The sequence below is a fragment of the Corapipo altera genome, unplaced genomic scaffold, assembly GCF_003945725.1.
Source record: "Corapipo altera isolate COAL_440 unplaced genomic scaffold, ASM394572v1 0, whole genome shotgun sequence".
In the NCBI taxonomy this organism is placed as follows: domain Eukaryota; kingdom Metazoa; phylum Chordata; class Aves; order Passeriformes; family Pipridae; genus Corapipo; species Corapipo altera.
Genome location: NW_020884872.1, coordinates 26,270,573 through 26,295,987, shown reverse-complemented (window position 1 = coordinate 26,295,987; position 25,415 = coordinate 26,270,573). Strand labels below are relative to the sequence as shown.

The 25,415-nt window shown below is 38.2% G+C and overlaps 1 protein-coding gene across 2 annotated transcripts in view; it reads left to right on the top strand.

The window, feature by feature from the left end:
- The window catches only part of RASA3 (RAS p21 protein activator 3), a 126,042-nt gene extending 101,385 nt beyond the window's left edge, over positions 1-24,657 (top strand). The window contains exons 9-25 of one of the 2 annotated variants that reach the window (XM_027640523.1): positions 1,968-2,072; positions 2,575-2,731; positions 3,562-3,710; positions 5,624-5,738; positions 6,575-6,649; positions 7,510-7,633; positions 8,725-8,831; positions 9,461-9,538; positions 10,421-10,498; positions 11,061-11,134; positions 12,134-12,181; positions 14,795-14,901; positions 15,827-15,909; positions 19,270-19,481; positions 20,228-20,331; positions 22,037-22,220; positions 22,803-24,657. In XM_027640523.1, coding sequence (XP_027496324.1) covers positions 1,968-2,072; positions 2,575-2,731; positions 3,562-3,710; positions 5,624-5,738; positions 6,575-6,649; positions 7,510-7,633; positions 8,725-8,831; positions 9,461-9,538; positions 10,421-10,498; positions 11,061-11,134; positions 12,134-12,181; positions 14,795-14,901; positions 15,827-15,909; positions 19,270-19,481; positions 20,228-20,331; positions 22,037-22,220; positions 22,803-22,878 — 1,876 coding nt within the window. In that variant the 3' untranslated portion in view covers positions 22,879-24,657. The remainder of the gene's footprint in view (positions 1-1,967; positions 2,073-2,574; positions 2,732-3,561; positions 3,711-5,623; positions 5,739-6,574; positions 6,650-7,509; positions 7,634-8,724; positions 8,832-9,460; positions 9,539-10,420; positions 10,499-11,060; positions 11,135-12,133; positions 12,182-14,794; positions 14,902-15,826; positions 15,910-19,269; positions 19,482-20,227; positions 20,332-22,036; positions 22,221-22,802) is intronic. The other variant, XM_027640533.1, reaches the window with a different exon arrangement.
- The last annotated feature ends 758 nt before the right edge of the window (positions 24,658-25,415 follow it).

Below are 25,415 nucleotides of genomic sequence, written 5' to 3'. Positions count from 1 at the left end.
AAAGAGGAGACTTAGTCTCTCATGATTTCTCTCTAAAGCTATGAAAGTTTTCTCTTTTTGAGTGGGTGTAGGAAGTTGTAGGCAGGACATATCAACACTTGGGGACCAGATGTTCTGGTGAACTCATTGTTTCTCCTCCCCCTCTCTGCTGTTTGTTTCTTTCTGTGACTACAATCTGTCCAGTTTCAGAATAATACTTGTCATAATTTTGCCTTTTAAAAATCTTGGGAAACAATCGTCTTTTAGACTCTGAGGTTTGTGTATTAAGATTTTTAATAAATGCTGTTCACTCTTTGTAGTCCAAGAGCACAAACCAATAATTTCAGAATTTATATGCCTGCTTTGCTTACTGTGTAGTGTGAGACCTACTTTAACTTGCTAGTTCCTCTTGTACAGATCCTTTGCATTGATTTTTTTTCTCTAACTGGGGGGGAACATCCTTTGGCTCTCTGTTTGAATGTGTTATTGCTAGTTGGCATCTTGAAAGAGTTTGGATAAACTAGAAACTAGCAGCCTGTAAATACTTAGTAAACTGTAAGTTTGACAGTGTAAATAGACTTAAAGATTCTTCTCCTCCTGAAGCTCCTTTTAACTACCTGAACTTGTTAACAAGATAATAACTCACCAAATATGGAGAAAGGGGAGAGGAGGTTGAGTTTTCAAAGAAATTTTTTCCCTTTTGGAGCATTCTTACCCTGCAGAAATACTGTCAAAATATCAGTATTTGAAGAACTTTACCTAGCACATGTGCAATGTGAGATGATGGTATGTCTAGTGTATGATACTTGATGCATGAGACACTGCTGGCAGATACAAGGCTCAGAGTATATAAAAGTGATGTCCTCTGCACTTGGATAAGATAGGATAAACCTTTAGCAGGATTCTCAACATCCATGCCTTGACAAGTCTGCTGTGACTTGCTTGAGACTAGGAAGGTTGTGTAAGTACGTCCATGATTTTGGGGACACAGTGACTTTGCACCTTATCAAAATTAAAGTTGCTCTTCTAAAGAGTATCATTATTGGAAAAACTGTATTTCTTCCCATGTACCTTCCCCCCCCCCCCCCAAGATTATGCCACATTCAGTCTATCTTAGCTGCAAAATAGTCAGCTGAGCTTGTTTTATAATAAAAATACCTTACAGAGGAAACCTTAAAATATGTACAGAAACCACTACCTTGGAGTTTGAAACCCTTGCTTTGAGGTGGGTATGGTAGTATTTATCTACAAATGCTAGGTTAGGCACCAGTACTTCTGCTTTGAATCTCAGTGCAGTTGTTTTCCATCCTAGTGCTAAAGAGCATAAGAAAGTATCATCTAGAGATACATACCAGAACTTCCCAAATGTGAGGGACCAAGTGCCAAAAAGTGTGTAAGCTTCAGTCAATACATAGATTATTCAGAATGGTAGAAACTATCCTGAGGCTTTGAATATCTCTACAGAGCTAGTTTAGGTGCCCAAAATATGTAAGCTTGAGACAGTGAGTCTTTCCGGGAGCTAGAGTACTGGGAAGGACTGCGTAGACATCCAACCTTATTCCATAAAACTACCATTTAGCTGCTGGTAGTCCCAAATTAGACAGGGACTGACAGTATGGAGTCCTTAAATTTGCACTTATTTCCCCTGGTGTCATTCTACCTGTATTTTTCCATTTCCTGGGATAGCCAAACTATCCCAGCCCTCCAAATCTTTATCAGTATGGATAGTGGAAACACTACAGATGAGAAAAAGTTAATCTAAATTATTTTTTTCACTGATGTTTCATGGAGATGAATTGCACGGCTTCAGAAATCTAAGGTAAGGTTATTACTTTACTGTTTGGAAACCATTGCTGTACAGTTTTAAGTCTTTCTAACTCATAGACTTAAGGGGAAAAAACCCAACAAATTTGGAAAAAATATTGGATTTATTTGTTTTTATTTTTAATTTATTATTAATGTTTTTAATTTATTTGTTTTTAATATAGGGTTGATCTTTGGAATGCCAGTAACCTGAAGTTTGGTGATGAGTTTCTAGGAGAACTGAGACTCCCTTTGAAATTTCTCCGACAGTCTAGTTCTTACGAAGCATGGTATTTGACATTTTTCTTTTGGAGAATAAGTAGAAACATATGTCTGCTCTGAAGACTTAAGAGACATTACTGCTATGTGATAAAGTTTAAATGGATTTAATTTGTATCTTTTTTGTAAGCAAGCCAAAGTAATCTTAGCTAGTGTAAGAACAAGAAGTTTTGATAATGTGATTAGAGATTTCAGACTGCCTCTGTGTTGTGTGTGGGAGTTCTAATATGTTGAGTTTATGATATTATTTACTGCAGTTCATCAGCAATGCCATGGTTTTAGTGTGTGAGTTTTTAATCACAACTACATAAAACTTGTGTTCAGAACTTCCCATGTTGCAGTTGGTGCAAAATAGACTGGCAAACTTAGTTAAAAACCCTGATTCAGAGCTCTCAAAGACTTGATACATATATAAATACTCTTTGTATCTGTACATTTTCTATATGTTCACATATAGCCTGAGATAATCTTGTGTTTCAGCATAAACTTTCTGTCTTTTTTTTTGCATATCAGGTATTTCCTGCAGCCCAGAGATAATGGTAACAAGTCATTGAAACCTGATGACCTTGGTTCCTTAAGGTTAAATGTGATTTACACTGAGGACCATGTTTTTTCCTCAGACTATTACAGTCCACTTAGAGATGTCCTGCTAAAATCTGCAGATGTTGAGGTAATTTGCTTGCATTGTTTGTTGTTTGTTTGTTGTTTACCTGCAGATCATCCTCCCAGGAGTCTCTGAATGTTTGTCACTATCTTGCTGGCACCGTAGTTTTTTAGTTACCAGAGAGGTCAGCTTCTTTTTCACACCTGAGAGCCTTGTTAAACTTTGTATATACCTGGTGCTTGTTTTCAGTCCTTGCAGAGATCTTTATCTGCATGCAGTATGGCGGGTGAAGGCACACCCAGGAACACCAGTGGTTTTAACAGCAGCATATTCTCTGTGACTTTTTAATTTTACATGTGAAAATGCAAAGTAAACTTCAGTTTGACCAGTTGTTTTCCTGTGGTGGAGAGGAACAGGTTTGCTTGCATAATTGAGAAAAACCCAAACCAACAACTATTCCTGAAGCGTCAGAGTTGGACCTTGTGTGCCCTTGTGTATATTTTTAACAGTTATAGCAGTGCTTTTATTTTTTCAGTGGAAGAACTGGGTTCTATACTCACTGTGACTTGAAATTGCAAAGGATTAGACAGAGTTCTTTCTCTTCACTTGCTTCCCAGGCAAGTGACATTCAGTGAAAAGACAGCCATTAAAAATGGCGGGGGGGGGGGAAGATACTGTACTGTAATAGTTTTTAAAGTGCTGCCCTCTTGCGATCAGAACTCACAGCCCACAAAAACTGGGATGTAACATCACCTATGTTATGTACAGACATGTTGGGTAACTGGCCATTGCAACTGTTGTGTGGGGTTCAGCATTATGGAGCTAATGGTAAAAGAAAGAAAGAATGCTTGTTCTGGAAGGATTTCTCAAAATTTTTATTACTTTCCTCTGTTCAGCCTGTTTCAGCATCAGCTGCACACATTTTGGGTGAAGTTTGCAGAGAAAAACAGGAAGCAGCCATACCTCTTGTCAGGCTTTTCTTACACTATGGCAGAATTGTGCCTTTCATAAGTGCCATTGCGAATGCTGAAGTGAAGAGAACTCAGTAAGTACCAAAACCCAGCAACTTTGCTATCAAACATACCTACTCTGCATTGGCTAGTGCTGGGATGCTCCACTCAGTTTCTAGAATCATGCAATTTCAAAAGAAAATGTCAGAGTTTTTCCTGTTCCTCCCAACTGAGTAGCAGAGTTCTTTATAAATGCTTTCACTGCTCTCAAGATCTGGTGAGTTTGGTTTCTGGAGGAATTCCCATCGTGTTTTGTGAAATCTACTTGCAAGACTATATTGTAAAATCAAAAGCAGGGATTTTCATTCTTCTCAGTCTTAAGTATAGTTGATGATAACTGTAAAATTCTGTGTTACCTTCAACTGTTCATATGAAATCATTTCAGCTTTATCATGTGCTAATAAATCATCTAGTGCCGAGTGTTTGTTGAATTTGTTCAAAACAAAAAGCAAGTTTGCAAGTTTCTTCTTAATAATGAATATTTAAGACAAGCTGTATGTCTAATTTTTCCGGTTAGAGGATGAAGGAACAAAGATGGGATTGGATTTGGCATGGGATAACAGAAAACAAAGTTGGGTTGTTTTGGTTGCTTCCTTTAAGCGCCTTGTTTGTCTTACTGGGGGGCTGATAGTTCAGTAGTGCAAGATCTAGTATTCACACCAGGCAGGTCCTAAAGAACATTTGTTGCCACGAGCCTTGTGCCTATGTAGTGATGCTCTTGACTAACAGTAGAAGAGACAATTGGGAGGTAATGGGAATGACAGATACTGACTCTGAAGTAAGAGCTTCCTCTGTACAAAATAAAGTCTTTGTGTGGGTTGGCTTTTTTAAAAATGTCTGAGGGATCAAGTGTTTTCCTTCCTCTAGGTAGGTGGTTTTTTTCTGTACTACAGGTTGGCTGAAAGAGCTTGGTTGCTGCAGTATGAGGAAATTTGCTGTTCCCTTGTCAGTCATGCTCCTGTGATAAAACAGCAAAGACGGCGTTTGTTTTCAGGGCTTTCTGGCATTTGTAACAGGCAGTGAGCTTACTTTTTTTGTGAAACAAAATGATAAATCCAGCAAAGCAATTCATCCTGTTATTCACTGCTTGTAAATGGGTACAACTGTAGTAAGCTGTAAACAACAGAAAAGATATCACTATATGTACAAGAGCAGCCAAATAACTTCATATCAAGTTTGATCTGCTGTCACTAGGCACAGGGTTTGATGATATGGTTGTAGATGAGGTCATTGATTATGTACCTATTTGAATAATGTAAATTGCTGTGCGAGGAATCGCAGGTACATGATAGTGCTGTTAGCTAAAGCTTTACAAATCACAGTGGCTGTATGTCTAGTACAAGATGAATTCTGTGCAAAGGACTTTCAGAAAGGCATGAGATGAGTCTGCATGACATCGGGTCCAGAACTGGGATCTGCACTGTGTTTAATAGTGTTACCACAGAGCAGTGCTGTAAGTCCTTTAGAAAAGATGACTGTGTTTTCTTCTCCCTCCCAGCTTACAAGTGCTTATTTTGTAGGTCGAAGTAGTAGGTCATGTGTAATGTCCGGTGTTGTTGTGAGACTGTAATCACTGCCTCCTTCCTTTAGTGAAACTAATGCTGTTCAGTAGGATGTGAAAACAGGTGATTTTCCCCCATTTATATTGTAAACCCCTTTGATTTGGGCCTGCATGTTGCTGCGTGTTTGGACAGTGCACTGAGCACACTACACTAATACAAAGAAGATCTGTAGTCCCTCTGGACTCTCCATGACTACTGCTTTTCAGTTATACCTGGAAGTGCACTAAATGCTGTGTGACTGCATTTAATGGCAGGCTGTGTCAAAGTGAGGTTTTGCTTGTTGTATTCAAACCCAGGTTTTCATCACCTTTCACTGCTGCTTTTATTTCCATGTATTAGCAGTTTATTACAAAGACACTGAATTACAGAAAATTGTTCCCTTCCAGAGATCCAAACACCATTTTCAGAGGAAACTCATTAACTTCCAAGTGCATTGACGAGACAATGAAACTGGCAGGGATGCATTACCTGCAAGTTACACTAAAGCCAATTATAGATGAGGTAAGAACAGTCTAGACTGTTTATTTGGTAAAATATCCCTCTAAAGGCCTCCAGGGAGCAAATACTGTTTATTACTTCCCATTTTAAGATGGCTTTATAGGAGTAAGCCTTAATAGTCTGTTTCTACATTAAAATCTTGTGTTCCTTTAGCCACAATTGGATTGAATTAAATGAAAATGTCTATTTATTAACCTAAATTATTCTGTTTTATAAAAACTAGCATATAGTGTTTCTGAGAAATTAATAAAGTAATAACTTAATGAATAAAGAATATATGCAGCAGAAAGCTATTGTAAAGTAACACATTTAATCCAGTGGGTATAAAGGAATACAGTTATTCTTAGATAACTGTGCATGTGATGAATGTATTATAACAATGGTTTATTATCTATCCAGTGCAGGATGGTGAGTGTGGGTATTTCAGTGCAGTAATTGGGCAATGCTTTCAGACCACAGACTTCCTTTAAATGATTTGGCAATTTCTTCAGCTGTTGTTGTCTTAGTGTTTCATCAGAAAGTGTCAAGTTTTAAAAAATATGGATGTACTTCCAAAGTTGACTATTTTGGAAACAGGGCTTTTCTTGAACAGCCTTACTTGTGAAAGTCTGAAGAAAAATTCTGTGTTTCAGATGAAGGAAAGAGTAGAAATAATTGATGCTACTACTTTTTGGAAAAAAATAAAGATCACATAATTTGCTTTGTCAAAAGGAAAAATACTATTTATAAAGTTGGCTTTTGCCTTTTACCTCAAAAAACTAAGAAGTATACTTTTTACAAAACTTTTTCTACTTGTAGATAAACTTATATATTAATTGTTAAATATATTTTTTTTCTAGATCTGCCAGGTCCATAGACCTTGTGAAATTGATCCTGTGAAATTAAAAGATGGTGAAAACCTGGAAAATAACAGGGTATGCATTAGATTTTGAAGACACAATCTCTGTTTACACTGTCAGGTTTAACTGAGGTCCTCAGACATTTGATGTTGCAAATAATTTTGTCATTCATTAGAATACAGTGCAAGCTTTCTTAACACCACCCTTATAATTATTTTACAACAGCTTTATATTATACTATAAACCTGTAGAAAATTAATCACTTCTGCTGCCGCCCTTGAGGACAAGGATGACTTAGCTTGTGGCTAGACTGGAGGAAATGAGGCTCGGGGGGATCTTATCTTTCTCTACAATTACCTGAAAGGAGGTTGTAGCAAGGTGGGGTTCAGCCTCTTCTCCCAGCAAGTGACAGAATGAGAGGAAATGGCCTCAAGTTGTGTCAGGGGAGGTTTAGAGATATTGGGAAAAATTTTTCCACTGTAGGGGTGTTCAGATATTGGAACAGGGTGCCCAGGGAAGTGGTGGAATCACCATCCCTGGAAATGTTCAAGAAGGATGTGAGGTTGTGGCACCTAGGGACATGGTTTACTGGCGGACTTGTTTTTGCTGGGTTAACGGTTCAACTCAATGATCTGAGAGGTCTTTCCCAGCTTTAATGATTTCATGATTCTGCTGATGATGTAGAAATGGTGTTATGAGAAGGAATGATATGCCATAAAGCCGTATCATTTAATGTTTGGATTTGATAGGAATGATATTGTTACTCTTTACCTTTACCAAATAGAGTATAATTGAGTGTGAGATTTTTTCGCAAGTGTATAATGTTGAAAGTGGAAATCTTTTAATGATGCCATTATGAATAAAACCAGGAATAGTGCCACTTGCCACAGCAGAAAGCTGCGCTAATTTTGTCATACATCTTTACACTTTTTCAGGAAAATTTGAGGCAATATGTTGATCGCATTTTTACTGTAATTACAAAATCTGGTGTAAGCTGCCCTACAGTGATGTGCGATATTTTCTTTTCACTGAGAGAATCAGCTGCCAAACGTTTTCAAGGTGAGTTTCTATATGTTGTTTTATTTTATGTAATTGATAGCTTTTAAATCCCTGATGGATTTAGTAATTGAACAGCAGCTTATCTAAAATATGATTTGGAGTGTGTTAATGGAGGTTTTTCATTGATTATTCATTCCACAAAGAATGTGACTTTTAATGATGGTTTGAATTCTTTCTTCAACATCTTTTAGAGGAAAACAGCATTTAAAAAAATCATTATGATGGTATGTGTTTATGAGTTCAGTATTTGCAAAGTATGTTCAGTTTGCAAATGTTCAGGGTTTTGTAAAGGCTTGTTTTGCAGACTTCATGCAGCAGAATTACTTTCTCCTCATATGTCAAACTATAATAAAGGCCAGTCTATAAATTAGAGTTATTGCAAGCTCATTGCCCTAGAAGCCCATGTGCTGCAAAGGTTTTCTGGTTGTCAAGAGAGAATTCTTTCCACTCCTTCCTAGATGTTTTGGCTCTGAGAGTGAGTGGGAATATAAAACTGGAATTGGGCAAAACAACTGACCTATGATTTTTCAGGAAGGGAAGCAGATTACAGTAAGGAAGTTTTAGAGGGAGTAATAAAAATTCAGCTTTTAAACAATCACTCTGGAGTAGAAAAGCTGAAACAAAAAAGCATTAACTGTACTGTCATGTGGTTTATGTAAAAGTAAATAAATAGTATGTTTTCGGTAACTACCAACTGGAATAGATACATTAGGAGTCTGTACAGCACTTGTGCTCAGGGCTATAACTAGGTAACTGCGAATTGGCCTCTGTACTGAACATTTCATTAACTATGTAAATTATTCACCTTACTTCAGTGCATAGGTGTCAGATGTTTGTATGAAATCAAAAGTGAATGGTGTTCTCCTTGTAGCTTGTGTCATGAACCCACTTCTTTTTTTAAAAGGGCTGGCATTAACATTTCCTTGGTTTAGGCTAGATGATCTCTGGTTCCAAATCCTCTATCATCAGTTAATCCTTAACTCATAAATATATACATTTCCAGCACATGCTTGAGTTGGCTTTCTGATAATTTCAGGAGATTTTTAAGGAAGGATTATTGAAATGCTGAGTAGAGGTCTTTTTTTAAATAGGTGACCCAGATGTGAGGTATACAGCTGTCAGCAGCTTTATTTTCCTGAGATTCTTTGCTCCTGCTATTCTTTCTCCAAACCTCTTTCAGCTTACACCACACCATCCAGTAAGTACTGTATCAGTTTTTTTTCTGGCTATGTTTACAGTTCTGTCACCATAGTCTGTCTGTTGAGATTCTTTCTTTAATTCTTTTAATAGCCTTTAGGAAAAGTACCTTTGTTAGTTCAAAGATCTGTTCTATCTGTCTTGAATATGAAGCATATGTTGAATGGCTGTGTATGTGTAGAACTTGGGAGATAATGGGAAGAACAGTGAAATTTAAGGACAAAAAAGATAGAGAGTCTAAGCTGCTGTGGAAAAGATTGACATTGCTTCATTTTTGCTGCATTACATTAATGTTTGATTGTCAGCAGTGTTGGAAATGTTTTGGAGACTTTTAGTAGTTGTTCTCATTGGAAGTGGGAAGGACATGGGCAGTCTTCGGCAAATCTCTGGTTTTGTTTTGCAAGTGATTGCCTTTGTTTCTCAAATCAGTAGAGTAGCTATGGAGCAGGATGGCTTAAGAGTAAAAAACCTTTTTTTAAAAAAGGCAACTTTTCCCTTCATTGTTTTATTGGTCTTTTCTAATTTTATGTTACTTTTCTGCAAGTGAAATAAGAAAGAAGAAATATAGTTTACCTTTGTCTATTCTATATTTTAAATAGCTAGTCCATATAATATTGTTCTTTTTCCTAGGATCCTCAAACTTCTCGAACTTTGACACTTATCTCTAAAACCATTCAAACACTAGGCAGCTTATCAAAATCTAAATCTGTAAGTATGCCATTTTCATTTAAAGGCTTAATTTAGGAAAGTGGGTTTTTTTATTCTTTTATCACTAATTATAATTAAGCCTTTAAAATGCTTGAGTTGCACTAGGCTTATGCAAAACTGGTTATGTTTGCTTTGGTTATAAGCCTCTCATGCTCAGAGGAAAACTAAATCTGTCTTAATCTGAACTAGATTTCAGTAAAGCAAAATTGTGTGACCAACCTAGAAGTCTGTTTCAGAGCTTTTCATTCCTTCCATCTGGAAGAAAGAAAGTGATCAGGAGAACCTCTGAAGTTCTCAACTTGTCTGTGGTACTGATTAGCAGCTCAACGGGGCTTTATGGATTGTTTCATCATTTTAAAACTCAACTGAGAAGAATTCACCTAGTAGGGGGAAGGGCTATACTTTTCATTCCGGTTCAGTTTTCTGTCTGTCTTTTGTGAGATTAGACCTAGATGCCCATACTCTGGATGTTTGATTGAAATAAGTGTACCTAAAGCACCACACTGCTATAGCCAGTGATAATTTGGGGTCATTGATGGTCTGGTTAGGATTCACACGGGCAACTTTAGGTGACTATGTACCTCAGTTATAATCTTTTAGGGGGAAGATTAAAAACCAAAGCAGAATTTTGAAGGTTTTTGAATAATGTATTACTGACTGAAGCAACTGAACATTTGAAATGCATTCTGCTACCTTCTTGAAATAAAAACTTAGTACTACTGAATGTGTACTGTCTAACATGAAAATTGCTTATTTTACCTCTGGCCAGAAAAAACCCCTGTCTTATCAGCTCTGACTTTCCTCCTGACCTACTGCTGTTAACAATAATATTTTCTGTATAAACTGTATTATGATATGCCTGGTTTTGGCTTTGTATTTCAGGCCAATTTCAAGGAATCTTACATGGCTACATTTTATGACTATTTCAATGAGCAGAAATATGCAGATGCAGTAAAAAATGTAAGTAATGCATATGAATGTTCTGAAAATCCTGCTGTGTTGTTGAAGCTGAAGCTTGGAAACCTAGAATATAATACATACTGTTAATAAACCAGGAAACGTGCTGAAAAAAGCAGACTCCTGATAACTGTAACGTTCAAGAAACTTTTATCAAATTATATACATGTCAATCATAGAATCTCTTTGGGTGTATTTCTACTTAGTAATTAGGTTGGATTAATGAGCTGCTGCTTAGAGTTGAGATGTGTGTGCTTTGTAACATGGTGCAGATCTGTGATGAAAGGTCCAAAAGGAAGTGAAAGATAGGTATAACAAAGGAGAAGCACAAGAAGTGTTGATCATCTGCAGTTTTTCTGCTTAAGAGCATGTGTGCTATTTTTAGTTTACAACCCAGGAAACCTCCCAAATTCCTCAAGCTTCTGCTGTTACCTTTTTTTTAACTTTAACTTTTAACTTTTTTTTACAATACTTTCTGTAGCTCTGTGCTGTACAAATGTTAAAGATTTTTATTTGGGTGATGTGGTCCTCTCATTTTTATATCTGCTTTTTGTTCACCTCTTAGTTTCTAGATCTAATTTCGTCTTCAGGAAGAAGAGATCACAAGAGCATAGAGCAGCCTATATTGCTTAAAGAAGGGTAAGTATGCATGTGCAACAAAACCCTCTACTTGTGTGTTTACCACCATTCTAAGGCAGCTGTCTTTTCTTCTGCCACCTCTATTCCATCCATGCATTCAGGGAAGAATGTAGGAAAATTCTTGTGTTGCTGTTTCTGTTCTCTGTGGTTGCTATAGCTGATTTTAATGTATTTTCATTTGATTTAAACATCTTAATTTAATTATGTTTTGAAATAAGTGGAGGAAAGAGAAGCAGAGAAGTAGAACCTAATTAGCTCAGCTAAGGCAAAATAAGCTTAAATCAGCATTGTATTAAAATCATGTTGATTTTTTTTCCTGAACTGCAGTGAACAAAAGCTGTAAAATTCCAGTGTGAAGGCAGATACCGAATATCTTAATGAGGGCAAGGCCTGCATATGGAATTCGCTTTTGCTGCCCTATAAGATCCATATGCTAACCATTATCATGGCCATTTCAAGGAAAATTTGAGATGCACTTGGAATAGTTTCTCGTTTTAGTACCTTTGCTTTTTTGGGAAGCGTGTTCCATATGCTGTATTAGTTTTAGATACCAATTGTTGACATTTTTTGTGGTGCAAAACTGAGTAATTAAGATCATCGAAGTACACTGTGGAAACAGCTTGTTTGAGCTGGGAGGAGGAAAGTAAAGAAATCCAAATTCTTCTCAACACTCAATAAGGTGAAATACTGCTTGAAAGTAAGCTTTCATGGTCACTTTAAGTAATGCAAAAACCAGATATTTGGTGAAAACATGACTACCTCATCAGTTAACCTCAACAGTTCACTTTACTTCTCTGATAAGCATCTGTCCATAGAAGCAATTTTGTCTGTTTTAATTCTGTACATGCATTTATCACTCTTTTGTTTTTCAAAATAAATTTATAGTTTGTAACATTTTCCCTCTAACTCTAAAACATTTTTTTCTGCCTCTGTCTTTCTTTTGCTCCTGTCTGATTTTTTTCTGTCTTTTCTTGCTCGGCCTGTGGCTGCTGTTGTAAGGACTCTTAAACTAACAGTAAAGAAAGTTGATGGTAATAGTTCATGCAGGTAAGATGGTAGAGGCAGTTGCTGCTTTGCTGTAGCTACTGGCTGACAGCATGTCCTGTGCAGCAGTAGACTTGTCTGACTTAAATTTGGGGAGGAAGTACTCTGTTTAGCAATCCTGAAATGCCTGTGTAAACCCAGCAGAGAACATTTTGTTATCTATTTCTTGATGTTGACCGTTTTTTCTTTTTCCTTAAAACAAAAACCTACTGTAAATAGAGAATAAAAGAGTTTTATCTATAAGCAGAGGCTCCAAGAAGCACTGTATGGATCCTGATGAACTCACTGGAAGTGATTAAGAAGAGACCATACATTTTCTAGGCACTTCTTAAGTAGTATTCATGCAAATTGTTCTCAAGGTTAAGGAGTGGCCTTCAGCAGTCTATTTTTCCTAATGCTTTGCATTAGTGTCGTGTTATGTCATGAGAAGTGGGTGGGAATTTTCACAAGCCTTTGATTCTTCTTGGGATTGAATGGCTGTTTAGTGGGATTTCTATTTGCCTTTGCAGTGGTTTTACTTGCATATGTACTTTTGAATGAACGTGCACTACCAAAGGTTAGGCATAGGCACTTGGGTTTGCTGGCATCAGTATTGCCATTGCTGCCTAACAGCTGCCTGCCTGGTTCTTTTCAAAAGGAAGAGAATTAAAAGGAGAACTAGTTGTTTTTGTAGGTGAAAAGGGCACATTGATGCTTCCAAGCAAGGCTAAGGCAGATCCAGACTCAGGTCTACCATAAGTTTGAGAAGAAACAGAATCTCCAAGCAACCCATACTTGAAATGGGTTTCGTCTTGGACTTTTTCTCCCTTTGTGCTTCTGTTTGCTCTGACTTCTCACAGATTCTGCAATTGCTAGAAACAAAGAAATCAACCGTGTAACTTCTGTGACTTTGACTACTTTTCACCTGTCTCTGGAAACTAAGAGCACATTCATCTTGTGGCTATGTCAATTATGAAGGATATAATTAGGGATGTGCTCTTAGCTCTGCTGTATGGAGTTTGTGTTTTTCAAAGAGAGAAGGCTCTATAGGAGTTCTCAGTTTTAATTCACCTTTTAAGTGTTGGCATGAGTAGGATGAGAAACTAACTTGAAGAGTAAGTTGTCAAAGGCTCTTCCTTTGAAATTTGCCTTAAACTTGATATATGAGGGCTACTGCCAATGGGGATGGGTGATGACCTAAATCACATGGTTTAATTCAATATTTGCCAAGTATTCCAGGATTAAGGACCAAGGCAGTAACTGTCTGACCATTTTAAGAATGAGAGGTGTGTAACTAGAACCAGTTAAAAAAAAAATCTGTTGCTGTTTACAGTCCTTGTCAGCTTTTGCCCACACAACTCAGAATGAGCATCAGGCACCAGCCCAGCTGGTTGCAAAACAGTTAAGGTCCGAAGGAACTTGGGTTTCTGTTTGAGCTTTAAATAGACCTGCATTTTGGTCAGATGTATTGTAGTTGTTTCTGACTGAAGATACCAGAAGCAAGAAGCAGTATTAGCTGTTCCAAGCATTTTAGCTCTGCTATTGAAAATCTTCAGCCAAATAATTGACTGTTCTCTTTGCGTGCTCCTTGTGCTGTACAGTGCCTTTCTACTTGATAAAAACTACTCTGTAGTAAGTAGTTTTTACTCGCTCTAGTATACAGTTCTGTATTTGGCACAATAATTAATGTAATGTGTAGAGTAGCTGTTATCAAGTCTCTATTGCATATGCATACGTGGTTTTATCCATCAAAAGTGATGCTGAGCAGTCTGAAATCACTAGGCTTTCCGAAGTCACCTTGAAGCTTTTGGATTGATTTAGTGGATTTTAGGAAGGTGGTGAATGCATCATAGTTTCTTATAAACACATTTAAGTTTGAAATAAGTTAAAACTGACAACTCACTAAATGAACGTCCTTCATCTGCCAAAACAAAAGGGGAGGTGGTATCTGGTTTTCAACCATCAGATTACTTTGTATGTTACTGAAAACACATTTCCAACTGCAGCATCAATGTGAAATTGCAATGAAACTGTGGAACATTCTGATTTTGTTTCTAGAGCTTGAGAGTGATTAAAGCATGTAAGGGTACAGTCCCTCTGCTCCAGAGGCCTTAAACATGCTTTTTAATTACTAAACATATTCAAAACTTTTTGAGCTTTCTTACAGCTTTTAAAAAACCAAAACAATAAAGCTTGTAGAGTCAACAGGTCAAGCTTAGCAGAGCAGTACTAACCATATTCTGCTTTTTTCTGCTTTACTAGGAAACTGTTTAGCTGTATTTATAACTGCAGCAAGAGCACAAATTGCAGTTCAGCCAACTAACAAGAGCTCCTATGTAGGCTACAAGTCAAGTTTCATGACTTGCCCCTTATCTAGATCTAAAAAAAGGACAGACTTAGCTAACACATGCACTAAACCTATCCAAATGTGACTCCTTTCCTTGCCAAGACAAGACCTCAATAATTAGAAAAGTGTCCCCTCCTTAAGCTTTGCAAGTGCCATAACGTGTCTCTGTGTGTGTGTGTATATATATATACATATCTATACTTAAAATGTATTCTATATCTATACATATATTTATATGTATGTACATATAAAATCTGGTGTATTGTAACAATTGGTGTCCTGTTTACTAGGTTCATGATCAAGAGAGCACAAGGAAGAAAACGATTTGGTATGAAAAATTTCAAGAAGAGATGGTTTCGCCTGACAAACCATGAGTTTACCTATCAGAAAAGCAAAGGTAACCAAGGTTTGCCAGTCTTCTTCTGATATGTTATAGCGAAGAGTAAACACAGGGATCATATATGAACAGAAGACTGAGATCTAGATCTGTGACTGTAGAAGGTACAGTGCAGGCAAGTCTGTCAGCCTGTATGTTCTTGCCCTTTTTTTTTTTAGGATGTCTGTATAGACTGTTAGAGAAGCTTCTTGGATAGCAAAGTGCCCTGTAAGTTAGCAAAGTATTTGATAACATTTGTGTAATATCAACATCATTTGTAGGTTTCACGGTTGCTGAGTAGATTGTCCTAGGAAACAAAACTTGCAAACTTTACGCTGGGACTTGGGTTTATACTGAACATTCTCTGGTGCATCTCAGCTTGTTCTCATAAATTCTGTAGCATTGGCACAACTGCATGCAGTACACAGGGATTTGCCTGGAACCTTTGAACTTTCAAAATGTGTTCATTTAATGTTGCCTAATAGCAAGGATTTTGCTTTTTGAAAATAGTTCCTATGTGTTCAGTAGTACACAACAAATACCACTTCCTTCCATCATAGTGAGTGGACAGATAAGGAAACATGTTCAGATCATGCCAGTCATTTCACACTCAACTTTGAGATCTTACATCACCACCATCCACATAGTTCAGTTCAGCTGACAGGAGTGATTTCTTTCATTGTCACCTTTTCAGTACATACACTACATCCTGCTGCAGTAGTCAGTTTCTGAGGTTTGTTAGTGTAAGGTAGTACAGCTGAAAACAGAAATGAACTTAATACTTAAGGACCATGCTAGCAAATCCCTGCTGAAGGGAAGATTTTCCTCTTTTTTTGTGCAGTCAAAATGATCTTCAAAGAAACTGAATAAGCCCTTAGAATAAGGGCAGAAGGTGAAGTTGAATTGTGAATAAGTTGCTCATTATCTGTGTCTGTGTGTTCTGCAGGTGATCACCCTCTGTGTAGCATTCCAATAGAAAACATTCTGGCAGTGGAAAGACTGGAGGAGGAATCCTTTAAAATGAAAAATGTAAGTAGGTCATCTTCATTAATGTATGTTAGGCTGCTCTAGATCCACCAGCCTAGTCACCTTTTTTCCTTCTGTAACCTGGATTGGATTTCTATTGAAAGATGTACAACCACAGCTGCTTGTTCTGTATATAGTAGCAGGAGTTTCCAAAAGTACAGCCCATTCAGATTCTTAACAGCCCAGTCAGCAGTCTTTGGATTTCGTGATCTGCAGCACACTCAGTACTGACCGCTGCTGATCAGCTGTCTGGGCTCTGTAATGTCAGACACAGGTAAGATGATCAAGTCCCTGCCCTTTCTGTCAGACCTCTCTGTTGGGAGGGATTTGGCTGCTTATAATTGTGAAGGATCACAACTTCTTTATTAGCTATCAGGTTTCTTTATTGGTTAATGAAAGTACATATGTGTGTATATATATAAATATATATTGAATTTGGGTTAGCTCATATGTCAAAAGAACATCTGTGCTGTGCTAGTATGGTTTACCATTTTGATTGCCACATTAAGGAATAAAATCCAGCTGTATTTCTCATGCACAGAATACTACCGCCAACTTAGCAAACAGCTCAATGGTTTTTCCAGTTCTAAACATGCACCTACTACAGACTTCTTCATACACATAAGTGGTTGTTACTTCTAGCTTTTTCTGCTTTTTAGTCTTTCCTGCCATCTCTTCTGCTTCTGGGCACTATGCAGGGCAGTGCTTAAATCTGCCCTAGATATCAGGTTTCTCAAACAACAGCTCTTCATTAAAGTGAAATACAGTTCTAGGCTCCTCAGTATTTTCCCAGTTTCACATACTATTTTGGTAGCATATCTCTCTCTGTTAAAACCTCTGTTAAAAAGTTTCAGTTCCACCTGCTTCTCAAACATGTCTCAGTTGTACTGTAGTTTGCTTTGGTGTTTGTAACTCAACTACATAGACAAAACCCAAAGCTGAAAAGCTGCAAAGTAATTCTCAAGCTATCAGAAGGCAGTTGTAACATGTGACGAACTGTTGCCAGCTGTACCCTGCAAAGTGACTTGATTGAACTAAAAGCAGCCACATAGTTGAGATAAAACTCACTGTCTGTGGAGAGGAGCTGAGCTATAATTCTGTAACTTACACTGACTCTACTGAACTTAGACTGAGCATCCAAAATATGCCTGTATTGTGAAGATTCATTATGGGAAAAATATGCCTTTATTGTTAACATCAGAAGCTGTGCTATTTTAGTTGCTTAAATTCAGTATTACCTGTGAAATGAAGGTGACTACATCTATTCTGGAAAGTAAGGTTCAGAGTCTTTCCATAAGCAGTAGGGTTACCACCTTCTTGTGCTGATATATTCCCCCTTTTATTTGCCATACATAAATAGAATACTGCAGCAAGAACAGAATTCTCAAAACACCACAGCGGGTGTATTTGCAATGGATATTCCATCATGGCTGCTAAGTGTGATTAAAGATTTGCGTTTTCTATAAATATTCTCTATGAATTTGTGCTCTGAATTGCATCAAGTGTGTATTTCTCACTCATGATAAATCTGCCTGTCTGGCAGTAAGGTCAGTAGTCTTCATTGTTCTTAAGCACAGTTTGGGGGGGATGTGAGGGTGGCTTTAAGTACTGTGCAGGTCTTCTGTGTTGTTTAAGAGGCAGCTGGTGGTTTTGGTAGTGTTAAAGGTCTTGCAACCACTTGAAATTCTTGGCTTGGTTGTGGGCTTCTCAGTAACAGTTGCCATATGTTAGTTCACTTCTGTTGGTATCCTTTTACACAAAGCCATACTCCTTAAATCTGTTCCTTTGTTGCAATGCAAGAGGCTCCATTTACCCCAGCACAACATTAAAATTCCCAATAGTTTTGTGTTAATAGAGGGTTTTGCTGCACGCTCCTATCTTCCTTGTTCTTCCTTCCCTGCTTCCCAGACTCAAGCTGACATTTATGTCCTGAAAAATTGTGTTAAAAGGACTCTCTTTGGCAGTTCTAGACTGATCACACTAAGCAGCTCCTACACTGCCGTTGTGCATTGTGACTTTCTAATTATTGTCTGACACATTTATGGATACTAGATCCAGCAAAAGGGCTGTTGGATTGTTCCCTTTCCTGTTAGAAGAGACACTGTGGATAAAAAAGCCCTATTCATTGACAAAGTAGCAAGTATATTTGTAAGCTATTTCAAAGGATGTTACACATAAAAGTGTCACAAAGGAAGGATTGCACTAGTACCAGTCTGCAACATTCTCCTGACCAGCCAGGTGCAGAATTCAGGCCAATGTTTCAGGTCTTTGTAACAGACAAAGGTCAGTTTCAGTTTTGGTGTGGGCTTTGTTCTGTTTTGTGGTTGTTTGGTGGTTTGTTTATGTGTTTTTGTTGTTTTGGGTTTTTTTGTGTGTGGGTGTGCCTCTCTGGTTTTCTTTTTAAAATAGCACAGAAAACCAGCTTTTTGGAAGATTATATTCCTTATGATGTGGGCAAGGTAATGTCTCATCATTTGAATAATCAAATGAAGAAGTAGAGGGGGAAGGATAATTTAGGAATACCTGAGAGAGAGCAGAAAACACATTAAAATTAAGTATTCACAGAAGCTAGAGGAAATGAAAATGGTTGATATTTGTCTTTCCAAAATTTGCAGTTAAGATCACTAACTTGAGCTTAGTGCATGATCAGTGTAATCAAGCAATAAGGCTGGGCATCAAAAACTTGCTTCTTCAAGAGGAGGAAACTAAATGCCATTTTAGGTTGCAAGCTGTTTTGAACAGGCCGAAGAGCTGTAGTTTAGATTTCAGATACCCAACCCATTATACAGAACTACTGTGTAATTATTAGAATCACCTAATGTTCAATTAAAGAGAAGCACTATTGGTAGGATTTTCTAATAGCAGCTATAGTTGGAAACAGAAGCATGGAAGTTATTAAAAGCTAAGAGTCACGCTGAAATAGGTATTAAAAGGACTAGAGAAATGGCAATGTTAAAGCAAAGCTGTTCACTAAGGCTGCATCCAAACTCTTAGTTTTCTCTTTTCTGTCTCCTGCTGACTAACATTTCCTTTTAGGCCAGCACTGGGTTCCTCTGTCAGCCTTCCAAAACTTGGAGCTGCAGCATTACTAAAGTTGCATCCCCAAGGCTGACAACAAATCTTTTTGAGGCCCAACCATCAAGTTGATATTAGCTGTTTGTAAATCATCTCCTGCAGGAATGATATCTTACTCCTTGTACCAGGTGAAAGGTCTTGTTCTTTTAAGGGCACGTTTGCTGCTTGGTTTTGTGTTGAAATCCATTTATCAGTGCATTCTTTCAGTATGCTGTGTTTTTCCTCTGATAAATCTTCACTCTGAATCTAGTCTTAGGTTCACGGATTCATTCTGTGGCTTATTTGCAGATGTTCCAGGTGATCCAGCCTGAAAGAAGAGTCCTGTATATCCAAGCAAATAATTGTGTGGAGGCCAAGGACTGGATTGATATCCTCACCAAAGTTAGCCAGTGCAACAAGAAGCGCCTTACGGTCTACCATCCCTCTGCCTATCTTAATGGCCACTGGCTTTGCTGTAAAGCTACTGCAGACAACACTCCTGGCTGCACACCCTGCACAGGGTAAGGATTGGGGTCCTGCCCTGGGTGTGCATGTCTCTTGCAGGTGTGCAGGTACCGAGAAGATCTGCCAAGTGTGCAGGTGTCATGGTGGTTTCAGAGGCCATTTTTATTGGTGTTTCTGATACTGTCAGTATCGGCATGTCTTGGTCAAAATCTTGACGTTTTTAGAGTTTAGTGATAGGAGTTGACTGTGGGATAAGATATTTTGGTTCTGATTCACCTCTCATTAATAAAATCCCTTCAACATCCTGTTTGCAAATTCCTCGAACAATCATGTGCTGATAAATTTAGTTCTAAACTGAACTTTTTCTAAGGGGCCAATTCATGCTCTCTGATAAATGAAGACATACTGTCTGGTTTGTAGGAAACAGTTTTCATCTAAACTGAGAGAAGTAAGAAGTCTGTAGTGGTAGTTAGTCTCAGAATGTAAGACCTGGATGGTTGGAAGTTCAGTGCTTTGGCTCCTCCATCTGGTTATAGCAGACTAATTCACCAAAATATCTGGAGATTGATACAGCCTTTCCTTTCAAGTCAGAGTGAAAGCATGCTGGATAAATACAGGCATAAAGAAATTTGAACTTGTCTACTTCTTCTTTGGGGTAATATAGAAAATTTTGAGCTCTATTGCATACAATCTGTTGGCTTTCATGAGTACTCACTTTTACTTTCTTTCTTGTTAAGTGCTTTTTTTGCCATTATATACTGTTTAGCATATAACTTCTACTCCTGTTCTTGATGCCTTGCAGAGGCCTGCCAGCAAATATACAACTGGACATAGATGGAGATAGAGAAACTGAGCGTATCTACTCTCTTTTCAACTTGTATATGCCAAAATTGGAGAAAATGCAAGGTGAGAATGAAAGATCATTGCATCTCCAATACACTTATGAAAGCAAAAATACCCGTGAAATGTTCTAGCTAGACTAGCCTTGCAAGTCACATCCAAGAACACAGTGGCCATTTCCCTTGTTTCCCCTTCTGTTGTCTTGAGGCAGTTGTGTGAATTATTCTTGGTGCAGTGTGCAGTCTCATGGTCTGTTAGAAGTTCTTTGCGTAATAACAGTTGTTTGAAATATGGTCTTAACCACATCATCCTAAAATAGCATAGACACAGAGCGTTGCTTGGATGCTCTGAATTGACAAATCACAGCCAGCACTGAACCAGAAGTTTACTGATCCTGACAAGAAGCAAAGTTGAGGTTTCAGTGGAATATGGTTTTGTGTTACCAGAAGTCATGTGCACATTCCCTGATTCAGATCTCAAGAACAGGCTGGATACAAATGGTTTCTTCAGGAAGGCTCTTTTTGAATTACCTGTCAAGGATGACCTGTGGATGTCTGTGAAATGTTGAAAAGTAGAGTTTTGTCTGGGAAACCCTCAGGAGCTGAGAAGAACAGAGATGTGATGTAAAAGAAAAAGAAAGAAGAGACAACAGAGGAAGTTGGTACTAGTAGGCACGCCAAGAAAAGTATCCAGTGTACACAGTGCCAGACTTGAAATCCCAGTTTAGCACAGGGAGTGGTGGGGGAGCCTTCACTGTGGCACTGATCTTTAAATAGGACTTCATTTTATAATATGAGATAAGCCAGTGGTGTCAAACACACAGATTGGAAAGCACTTCAGTCTGTTCCTGGCTACTGTACAATTGCAAACTTAAGATTACCACCACTTCCGAACTGTCTGAACCAGTGCCCAGCTTTCCCCTGTTCTGAATCCTCATTACCAGAGCCAGCATCAAGTTTCGGCATTGGGGAAAAGGACGCAGGTCTGGTGCAGAGAGTGCAGCAAGGGGAAGGGAATTTGAAAGCTGAAACTGAGACAGCGGTAAGGCTAGAATGCTAGGGAAAAAGAGAGACAAAGCAAAATATTATCTTTCCCCCTCGGCTACAGTGCAGGAGTAGACCACACAAGGAATATGTTACAATTGTTCACTTGTAGTCAGTGTCCATATATCTTAGCCAGGAAGGTTCCCTGTTAAGATCAGAAAGTAGTGTAACTTTCCCCTCTAAATATCTCATTAAGAAGGCAGTAATCATGGCATGCTATGCTTATGCTTATTGTATGAATCTTTTAGGGGTCATATGGTAAAACATTACTTCTTCAGCCTGTAATGGTTTGGAATTCAGTCTGTACTTGCTGCTTAGGGATGGAACCTGTCACAGGTGAATACTTGACTTTGCCACTGTGCTGCAGGGTTGGCCTGCTCAGAGTCAGGCCGGTGTCAGTTTCCAAACTGTGTGTGGGGTACTGCTGAATGGTCATGGACACGAAAGCATCGCCTGTGCAGTGAAGGAAAACTTCCCACCAAGCCAGTGGCTGCCCTTTCTGTATGAGACGAGGAGGAGGGAACAGACATGGGACAAACCTCTGTCTACCAACAGCCCAGCAAAAGGACAGAGAACTTCTGTAGATGTCAACCACAGTTCTGTGGTGGTCGTACAGAAGCAAACCAAGGAACTGTACGAACCCCAGAACGGAGTATTTTTAGTCTGCATGTGTTACTCTTTTCCCTGCTGCCTGATATCTATTCCTGTACTTAATTTTTTTTCTCCAGAGGCCTGTGGCAGCAAATCTGTGTATGATGGACCTGAAGAGGAAGAATATTCTACATTCATCATTGATGACCCTAAGGAGACGTATAAAACACTAAAGCTGATTATTGAAGGTGTTGCAACTTTAGAGCAGGAGCATGCTCAGTATAAGAGGGATAAATTTAAGAAGACAAAGTATGGAAGCCAGTAAGTATAATGGGTGTTGAAACAGGGGAACAGTCCTGAGAAATGGTATTTTCCTTGCTTATGTTCTGGCCTTCGCCATATTTTGTCCAAAGAAGATCCTGCAAATACATGCAAAGGAGGACTATGACTTAGGATTGATATCACCATATTTTAAAGAACTGCAAGGAATTTTTAAATGCTTGGTTTTTATGCAGTTTCATTAATTTAAAAAAAAGTGTGGATTTGTTACATTGTTGTTTTTAAAATTTGAACATCGACTGAGCACTTAATAACAGAAGATAAATGTATTTACCAGCTTATCTTGGAGAGTTGTTTTAAAAATGGGAAGAGTGGTCGATACAACTACATGAATCTATTTTGCGTATGCATAAATAAAGCATTCTGCATATAGCTGACAAAAAAGAGGATCAAGTCCATCAGTCAGTTCTTCTAGGTGAAGTAAGATGCAGCATTATCCTTGCAATTATAATTTTGAAAATCAAACTTGGGAAAAAAGTTTTGTCGGTTCCACTTTCTGCTCTGAGATTTTCATGTGCTGACAGAAAACTTTATAGTACTTTTTTTTTCTTTTTTTTTTTTTAGGGAACATCCCATTGGTGACAAGAGCTTCCAGACATACATCAGGCAACAGTCAGAGATCTCAGCACATTCCATATGAAGTACAAAGGAAATCACAGGACAGTGCTGAAGGGTTGATCAGTGAAGCTAAATAGCAAAATAAAAGGGAAGCCACACATGTAGCAAAATGTATGGATAAGTGTCAAGCTTACAAACTTTGAGACTTGGTAAACGTATTCTCTTTTCAAGAAACTGTTATAATATTTGCTATGCACTTTATTCATCTGGTTATTGACAGATGATAAAACTCTGCCTTCTAGGCAGTTGTTGTCACGTGTATTTTTGAATTTGCTTTGGTTTCTCGGAATCTAGTGATCAGTTCAATGATCAAGGTGTGTGGACTTCATCTTGACAACTCCCATGCAATTCGTTATGTTTTGGAAACCAAGCATGCTGCTAATATGCAGCATTTTCTAGAATGGTTGTTTGTTACTGTTTTTTGTTCCTGATTAATGTATATTATGCCACACCCCTGCGTGCTCTCTTAGGAAAAACTTAGTAACAGTTTACTTTTAATGCCTGCATTTAGAAAAGAAGCAGAGAAAAAAACCCTCTGGTGTAATCTCTTGCATTGTAGCTTGTATTCTGAGCAGGCCAAGGAGAAGGCCTTTTGTTTTTACAGCAGCGTAATTTTTGCTAACCGTGCACAGTTTTTAATAGAAATTCAGATCCGAATGGTACTCTTGATATTTTTGAGATACTAAGTCATTTCTCCAGGCACATTGAGCAGACTGGTTTTGAAGATGCAATCTCAGTGGTATAATAAAACTGACTGTCATAAATATGAGTAAGAAAGAAATGAACTCATGTCAAAGCTACTTGTATCTCTTATGCAGTCCAGTGAATGGTAATCTTTGAAAGTCTGCCAACTGAAAGGCAAAGTAAGCTGGTTTTGATGACCTTTTACCACCACAGTGAGAACAGAATACAAATCTGGCAGATGAGACACGCTGATTCCTGGGCACAAAAGTAGTCAAGATGGGTTTTCTCTGAAAGGTTGTTTATGTACTGGAGTCCATGCTATCCTAGTACCACTTGCTTTTCTGGAAAATAGATTTCTACTTTTCCCAAAATGTTTTTAAATACTTTTTAAAAGAGATTTGTTAAAGGATATTTAGTATATTAACACACATAATGGTAACTTGTTAATATTCTGAGGGCAGTGAAAATGGAATGAGCTGTGTATCTCACTAATACCAACAAAAGTCATTAAGAAGGGGAATAAAGATCTGCTAAATATAAAATACATATTTATGTATGCTGTTTAGTTGTACACCGTATTTTTTCTCTGTGTAAGGGTCTGATAAACAAACATCTAGCTTTGATGACTTGGAAGCCTGCATGATGAACTTTAGGCCACTGTGGGGTAGAAGCTAGTACTGGTTTTAAAATGAATTGGATCAGAAAGCATTGAACTATTAGTTTAATGTGAAGATGTCTGTGTCTTTGCTTCAGGTGTTACAGAGTAATTCTTAACTGTGTCCTCATTGCATCTGACATGATTTAAGATGGCTGAAGTACTTTGAAATGCCTCTGTTTGTTAGTGATGCTCTTAGGAATGAGGTTTTCTTTTTGTTTGCATATATGGTAGACCACCTCCTAGTAGATGATATATGATCTTTTATTCATTTTCACCCAGCAGACTGGGGAAAGGGAAGTAATGATGCATTGCAAAGATGCATTTTGGACTCCAAGCTTTTAGCTGCCATGAACTGCAATTTTTAACATGTATTTGTAACTTAATATTGTTTATAAAATACTAATGACCTGTAATGTGTGTTCTACTTGCCAATTAAAAGAAATGTTTTATTTCTGAAAACCATGTCCCCATTTGGAGTCTGTTTAAATTCACAGTGGCCACCAGTGTGCCTGTTGGCACAGCATCTGCTGTTCAGAGTTGGACCATGGATGGAGATCTTGTGAGTGTAAACCAGTCTCTGTTTGGGCTGCTGAGTCCCATCCTGTCTCCTCTTCCCATCACCACCCACCCTTTTCTTGTCAGTATTGCACCAGTGAACCAGACTGGGCACCTGAGCCAGCCATAAACTGCTCTAGCAAAGAAAGCAGTTATTGCTCAACTAGATCAGCATTTTGAACTGGTTCCTTGTGTTACTGTGCAGCTGTTGCTGCTGCAGGGGAGGGGTGAGACCATATTAAAAGAGCAAGAGGAAAGAACTGAGAGCACAACACCTTTCATGCATATTGATTGGCTCATGGACCTATGGACCCACTACCCTTCTGATTAGGACCTGTTCTTTGACAAAACCGTGGACATGCTGAGGTTTGTGCAAGTCAGACTTCTGGGGCTTACCAGTCCTCTCTGGATACTCATGTGCATTGAGCTTTGGCTCTGAGATGTTGTGTGACAAGCTGCACACACTGGTTCTGTCGGGGAATGTCTGCAGAAAAGCTGGGAAACAGCTCCTTCAGAAAGTTGTTGACTGGCTCATTCAGGGCATGTTCATTCAGCTTATGTTCAGGGTTAGTTCCACTGCTGTAGCAGGTGCTGTCTCCAGAACACAGGCATGTTCTGAGAAACCTGGGGGAAGAGCTGCTGTAAGCAGTAGTGGTTTAACA